This window comes from Daktulosphaira vitifoliae, unplaced genomic scaffold (genome assembly GCF_025091365.1).
Source record: "Daktulosphaira vitifoliae isolate Bord-2020 unplaced genomic scaffold, ASM2509136v1 Scaffold_4, whole genome shotgun sequence".
NCBI lineage: Eukaryota > Metazoa > Arthropoda > Insecta > Hemiptera > Phylloxeridae > Daktulosphaira > Daktulosphaira vitifoliae.
The window spans coordinates 43,169,156-43,177,490 of record NW_026099575.1 but is presented as its reverse complement, the minus strand read 5'-3'; the positions used below and the strand labels follow the sequence as shown (position 1 = coordinate 43,177,490).

The following is an 8,335-nucleotide window of genomic DNA, read 5'->3' as shown; positions in this document are numbered from 1 at the left end:
ACGCTTTTATCACAATAATACTAGTATTTTTTGTTCATAATTATTTTAAACTTATTTTAAAAATTATTTTTAACTTTTTAGTTCGACGTGCTTTAAAAGCGTGTTTTTTTAGTTTTTTAAACTATATTTATTTTTTCAACCCTGTTTGGCACGAAAACGTTTTTCGTACTGATAGATCAGCACTGGAGGTTTTGTATAACCAATATTACGTCAGTACTACGCCAGCAATAGTAGCTAAATACTGATCTCCAATACTGGATCAGTATTTAGATTAGACACCAGCCAATAATACTGTAGTACGGGCTAGCCAATGGACAGTTGATAGTACTGGTGCAATACTCCGCCCGTCGACAATATTGGTAATTAACAAAAATGTCTGCTTGGACAGCAGAACAAGTAAGATAGGGTATATTCACTTATCTCTTTAACTGCGCTCCTGTAATATATTTAGTGCCAACTAAGAAAATTTATCCAAGAACTACCACTGTATTTATGTTATTACACTACGTTTGTTGCACCTTAATATTTATTAGATAATACTATTTATTACAGTATTAAGCGATTCCGAACAACAAAAATTATATATGTTACACTGTCTAGCTGAATTTATGTTATATTCTGAAATAATACTAAAAAAATCAGNCTAGCTGAATTTATGTTATATTCTGAAATAATACTAAAAAAATCAGTTTTCTTTCGAATTAAAAGAGCTCAAAAATTATTTTATAAATATACTTTTTTTACCGTTCTTATTTATAAAAATAAAAAATTCCTCTAAATGTTACACTAAAAATACAACGTGTAATACCACTTGGTTTTTTAAACTTAACCGTTTAAAGCCCCTGTAGATATTTTTTAAAATTACTTGTATAAAATTGAATGTAATATGTATGATAATAACTTTTTTTTTAAAACACTTATAATTTCATAATATTTTGAGAAAAACTATGTAGCATGAAATTTTAGTCATCCTGAATTTAAGTTATCAATATTTTATAGATGATCCTTTCATAAAAGTTACGGATATTCTAAATTTTGTGGTACAATATAACAAGTTGGGCGATGATAAAAATGTAAAATCTCATATTAATTACTATATTATCCTTTTTACCTGAATCATTAATAAATTATTTTGCATTTTTTAGATGGAAAAACTGAGCAAAGAAGAGGTAAAACAAATCTCAACTGATTTCCAAAAAATTTGTGACAGAAATGGTATAGTAATGGATAGTAATAAATATGAAGAAGTGATTGTTATAATTTACCACTATGTTGGAAGCGTAATTATAAGTTTATTTAAAAATATTTATAATTTTTTACACGTGCGTTTGAACGCAACGCCCGGTGATACTCGTGCGAGTCAATTAATGCTCGTTACTTTTGTCTTAAGTCAGTCTATGTCTAAGGGGAAACAATAAAGGGAGTGGATTGTATGAATGAAAGTAGAATTAATTTAAAACATATTAACAGTTAAATGTATTAAAATATAATATATATAATTACAACAATGAGGATAGGCCCCTCCCTACCGTCATTGTTGCACATTTAGTATTTATTAACGCCACAATAAGTGCGAACATATACAAAACGATTAGTTACAAATCAATCTTAAATTGAAGATAAACAATCATTATACTTATCGGCTAAGTTGTAACGACTTATGACAATATTGTATGTATCAATGTGAAGTCGAATGCGATTAGCTGACTAAAGTGCACAATATGTCGTGAACGGTGCTGTGGTGATGTCATAAAACAAATAATCCCAAGGACGATACACTGAGAACGCACAAAAGTACGATAATCGCAAGGATGGTGTGTCACTTTTACAAATAACTATGTGTTTACAAGCACCAGAGTACCACATAGAAAAAACGCTAAGACGGCGGTGACAATACAGACACCGAAAAAAGAAACGACAGTAACTTGGCGTCGTGAATTGACCGCATACGTAATCATACAACATAATGTCCTTATGTAGCGCTAAAAGACTTAAATAAAATATTTGAGTTTTTATTTTATTAGTAAATGGCATTTAAATATTTAATATAACTTAATTAGTTTATTAGATATAAAAATTTTAGGTTTCAAATTTTTGAGGTAATATATTGGCTATAAAAAACAAGCAATTTTATAAAGGGATCTAGTTTAAACTTTTCATTTATTTTTTTGGAGGCTATTTCAATTTAATTATTAAACATTTTCGAGTAGTCGACTTCTACAAAAAAATAAAAAATAAAAATACAAAAAGTAATAAACATTGAATATTTTTACAGTAGCAAAACAATTATTTATTTACCAGAATCATCGATTTCGTCTTCATAGTTCAATGTAGTATAGCCTGACCATTGTTTTTATATTTTAGCTTTGTTCAGTATTACCTTGTAAATTTTCGGATACTTATCATCATTAAACTCATCAGATGTCATTTCAAATGGTTTTAAAATACAATAAACTTTTTCAGAAGAACGCGATCATTATTATTTACCAGTGTGATAAATTTTGTATAATTTTTTTATATCATCACATTACTCTTCTATTGACATCAAAATAATCAATTTTGTATTCCACATAATTTTATTTCTTGAATTAATGCTTTTTAAAATTTGATATTAACACCAGTTGTTCGATTCATTTAAAGCTTTAGAATTCTGAATAAGTTTTACTACAGGTGTTGTTATACAGTATTCATAAAATTAGTAAATTCCCTTAATAATGATTTTGTTTAAACGCAACACCCGGTGATAATTTGCTGGTTAGTTAACGTTCGATTCTGTTGTCTCTTATCATGCAGGAGAAACAAGTAGGGAGTAGACTGTATAAAATAAATAAAATGTATTTAAGAATATATAACAACTAATTGTATGAAATTATAAACCAAAAATATTATATATATATATATTAGGGTGTCCCTTATTTTGAAAATTTTGGAAATTCTTCGGGCTCACCCCCCTAGTTTGTGTGTATACATATAAAAAGTTATTTCAGCTATAACAATAAAACGATCGGTTCAATGAAATTTATACTTATTACTTTTATTTCGTAAAATTTTATTTTAAACAATTTTTGTATGAAACATTAGGTCGTATCACATATGGTTCGTCATATATGATAAAATATTCGAAAATATGCTAATTTCGTCAATTTTACGAAATATTATGTATTTTGACATTTTGCTAGAAAACTAATGGATTTAAAAGAAAAACTGTAAGGACTTAATTTATACAAAACAATTAGATCTACAATTTATTTTTTATATTTTTTTTTGTGAGAGTGCTAATTTATGAGTTAATTGCTAAAAACTAAAAAAGTACCCCTTTTGGCCGATTTTCAACCCCAAGTCGGCACGGGTTAAACTTATCTGATCGGCCTGAAATTTTTTGTAACCAATTTTTATATGTATACACACAAACTAGGGTGAGCCCGAAGAATTTCCAAAATTTTCAAAATAAGGGACACCCTAATATATATATATATATATATATCAATGTGGTCAGGGGGGATACTTAATGCTAATGAAACAACAGAACAAATAATATCATTAAAAATAAGACAAAACAATATGATTACTGACTACTTATCGACACCGATGATGATGTAAGTGGAGGCGAATGAAATCGTTGGTATGACTATTGAACAGGCAAAACGGACAGTACTTCAAAGTGTACAAATGTAATTCTCAATGAGCGTATCACAAGGGCGATGAACAATAACACACAAATGTGCGACAATCGCAAGGAAGATATATCACCGTTTTTTAACGACTACGTGCTCACAATAGCAAAACGAGCTTGAATGGCGACATAAACACAAAATCACAAAAAAGGGACCGACAGTAACTCGAGATCTTACAACGATCGAATCGTCCAACATAATGAATGATTCTTTCGCACAACCGGTGGAAGTAGTGCGAGTGGCTTATCAGTCATAACAAAACACTCTCTCGTAACTGCATATCCAATAGATTTTTTATCAAATATAAAATACAATAAGGCTCAAAAAATGACATTTGAGATAAATGAATTTTAAGTTTTGACCTCTTAAATAAATTCCAAATTAGTTTATACATATCGTTTTTCTGTTTTAAATATTATAAATATAGAACACGAGTAACACATTAAAAACTATTTAATCAATAAAGGTTCAATACTAAAAATATCGATTAAAATTTAATATTCCCAATTTTCGGAGATACGGCTTTACTGCACACATACACAATATATTTTATAAAACAAATAGCCACAAAATGTATTACGATTTAACCACTATAAATAATTATAATTTATATTTATTATTATACATTAAACTTGTGACTTAACATTTGAATTACTTTTTTTTATTCTAATGNTTATATTTATTATTATACATTAAACTTGTGACTTAATATTTGAATTACTTTTATATTCTAATTGTTATAGTAATTATTCCCACACTTCAATACATATAATGGGCAATCATAATGCTTTAATATATCTTAAATAAGAACAATATTTTATTGTTGCAACTGAAAAATTGTACTTGAATAATACTACAAGTACCTAATATATTATTATAATGTAAAAAATTAACAAATATTGTGCACGAAATACTGTAATTTTTAACTTTTTTTACAATACAAATTTTTTGGTACAATTTGACAAGTTGGGCGATTCCAAAAATGTATTAATATATATAATTCACATATTAATTACTTTATTATCCTTTTCACCTGAATGATTAATAAATTATTTTACATTTTTTAGGTAGAAAAATTGAACGAAGAAGAAATAAAACAAATTTCAACTAAAGTCAGAAAACTTTCTGACAGTAATGGTGTTATAGATTTTTCTCAAAACAGAAAACTGATGAATATAATGGACAACTTTTTTAAAAGCGTAATTATAAATTTACTTAAAAATATTCATAATTATTTACATACGAGATAAATCGCGCAAGATTTTTTTCTTTCAAACGCAAAAATGACAGAAAGTCTATAAAAGTATTTATTTTATTGTTATGTTGATATACTAATTTAAACTAATACATACGAGTAAGAATTGAGTCTATTTATGTAGAATTTTTTAAAGTCTAAATTTTTAATTAATAGCTTTTAGTTTTATTTTAACATGATTCGTTTATATCCATCTAAAGCAGATTTAATATTTGATTCTTACTCAGTTATTTACGTTAATTTTAAATGGAGCAATTTTCTAAAAAATAGATACATTTTTGAGATATTTTCTTATTTGTTCACTTGTGACTTCTTCAACTAGAAACTGACCTGTGAATACATTAGTTTTAGTCTCCAATCATCACTTATTTAATTTAATTTCAATGAAGTATAAGTACTTTTTTTATATTTACCTGACCAAAAATCAGTTGTAGCTGAAACAAAATTATTATCAATATATGGTTCGATTATATTTATTAAATGTTTCGGTGATCATTACCTTATATTATAATATATTTTCCTACAGTTATAAGATGATGCATTAGAATGTTTAATAGATAATTCATCATATTTTTAGTCTACTTTAACTGTCACAATCAAGTGATGATCAAGCCGTTAGATTTTTATTGCCAAAGGAGTAATGCCAATATTAAAATAGACGCTTAAAAAACCTTTCTCAGTTATATTAACCTTTGAGGTAGTATATATATTTAAATAATTGTCAATATTATGTACATAATAGTATTAGCAACAAAACCAGTAATTTTTATTCTAAAAATGCATACATTATTGACAATATAGGATTATATATTTTGTTATCATCTTATAATTTCGTTGTTAATGATAGATAATCATAATATCGATAAAAAAGGTACCTTTCGATAACTGACATAATTTTTAAATCTAATAGAAACTTATGTAATCATTAATTATCAAAGTGTTTATTATTCCATTATTATAAAAATATAGTTGTCGGTATCCAAACTATAAGATATAACATTTAGACGTAATAACTTTTTACAAAATCGGGCCCTTAATGTATTTTATAAAGTTTGGTTCAGCTCTAAGAAATAGTTTTAGAGGGCAGATTTTTTGAAAAAAAAATCATTTTTTCTAAACCTTGGTCCTGCCTTCAGGAAAATTTTAGAAATCCGACCCGGCCCTAGTCCGGTATTCTCGACGTCTCCGTCCTCCTCTTGAGGTAGGTTACGCTATTTATGTATTGTGATTTTATAATTGTGTAATAAATAAATTATTTTTATGTGAATAATTAAAACGCGACGTAAAATACCCTCAAGGGTGGTAAATATTTTTATAAGCTGAAATTTTTTATTGAGTTTTGATAAAAACTGGATAATCATTTATACATTTTATATATACAAAATACCTACCAAGTTAAACTAGATTGGAATTCATTACCACGTGACGCTTGTACTTTAAGCGTCACGTGATAAGATTGGCAAAAAATCAATATTTTGTCATGGTCTCGTTCAAATTTTTATTTTACAAAAATATTATGGAATTATTTTTATTATATCTTTAATTTACTAAAAAAAATGTCTTTTGTATCTAATCTAATAATTCATATTTTCTAAAAATAATTCTACATTAGCCTTTTTCAGTAATCATTTTTTTTTTTATCGATCTTCATTAACTTTCGAATCTTCATCTTGTCTTGTCATTGTAAACCATCAAGTTTTTGGTTTTATAATTTATTTTATTATCGAATAAAGAAAAAACTACATTTTCCTCTTTATTGAAATAAAATAAATAGTTAATTATTTTACCAACAGTTATATTTGAAATATTTTTATTAATTTTTCTATATTCGTTCAGCTGTCTTAAAAACTATACATTATTCAGAGGATCTTCATGAGTTTTAGAAGACTAAAAGCAGTATTTAGAACAAAATAAAAAATAGTTATTATTAAAACAATTTAAATATTTTTATTCGTATTACAACAAATAGTATTACTTTTAACAAAGACATTTTTTCTTTTTTTGTCAAATTAAACTCTTTAAGGATTAAATATATTTTAATGAAATAAATTGTAATGATACGTTTAAAGATATCAGATCTAGAAATTGATGAAATATTTCATTTTGTAATACTAATAAAGTTAGTTGTTCCATCTTTTTTCGATTATAACACGTGATTCATTATTTTAGTTTTTAATCGTAGGTGGCAATGAGCGCTTTTGATAAAATTTTTAAACGCTCACGGTGTGTTAAAAAAAATTTTCTCATCATGGCGAATAATTTATAGAAATGTTTATTAAATACATAAGGAAATAACAATAAATCTGATTTTGTGGCAAACTTTGAGTTTATAGCGCCACGTGTTAATGAACTGTAATAAAGTAACACGACTTACTTCGCAAAAATGTAGTCGATACTGATTTTGAAGGAGAAATCCGTAGGCCGTTTATTAGTAAGCAACAACAGGTTATAAAAAACAAACAATCCGAAATGACGAACACAGTTAATAATAATCTTCGCATAATATCGCGGCATTTTCGCTGGCGTCGGTGACACGGTGTCCGGCGTGATCCTCGGCCGTTAAAAATTAGCAGCGTTGAAGGCGACCGTGCGGATCGGTTCGTCGAGTCCGGTCATGCGGAACGTCCGGAGCCGGTGGCGTACATCCTCAACTTGGACAACGGGAAGAAGACTCAACGTATCATTTGCGGCGGGTCGTCGTCGGCCGTGCGGCACTTGCTGGACTCTGCACGGTGGCGTATGGCACACGGCGTCGGTCGGTCAAATACTTATAGTTGGGCAAAGGCTGATTATGGTGGCGCGGGTCGCGGGGCATCGTGTACTACGAAGCGACGCGGGGCCATGTCATAATTTCACATTTCGTTTTTTTACTTAAGAATATTACAATAAACTATTTTGTACATTTTAGGTAAAAATGCAGGATGGTTGGAAGGATCAAATTTACTGTAATTATTTAATAAATTATAAAAAAAACTATTTTTTCTTTTTAAATTGTTGTATTTTTTAGCTCAACTATATATTGACTTAAGCCTTGTACTGCTCCATATATTACAGTTCAGGGCACAAATAAATAATACAGTTTTTGGTAAAGTTGAAAATGTGGATTGTTTCGTAAAATTCATTACATTTATTTCAAGGGATTATGACCCAGACACGATAAATGCACAATATTCATGGATTTGATGAATAAAAGATGTGTTAAAGTATTATTTTGTTTAAATGTTCAAATACTCATATTTTTTTTAGCTATCACTTAAAATATTCAAAAATTATATAAAGTTGTTATGCCTACGTTCACTCATTTACTGTATTTTATTGGTATTAAAATTACTTTAATATAATTAATATATGTGCTATATTTGTTTCACTTCTCCCTAAACCTTTCTAGTATTATTCTAGTATACTT

General features: G+C 27.7%; 1 protein-coding gene across 1 annotated transcript in view; it reads left to right on the top strand.

Moving 5' to 3' along the window:
- The window catches only part of LOC126906132 (uncharacterized), a 14,527-nt gene extending 6,242 nt beyond the window's left edge, over positions 1-8,285 (top strand). The window contains exons 3-7 of the mRNA XM_050686435.1: positions 1,000-1,073; positions 1,146-1,280; positions 4,742-4,873; positions 7,838-7,874; positions 7,937-8,285. Of these exons, the coding sequence (XP_050542392.1) occupies positions 1,000-1,073; positions 1,146-1,280; positions 4,742-4,873; positions 7,838-7,874; positions 7,937-8,112 (554 nt within the window). The 3' untranslated portion in view covers positions 8,113-8,285. The remainder of the gene's footprint in view (positions 1-999; positions 1,074-1,145; positions 1,281-4,741; positions 4,874-7,837; positions 7,875-7,936) is intronic.
- Positions 8,286-8,335: the final 50 nt, after the last annotated feature.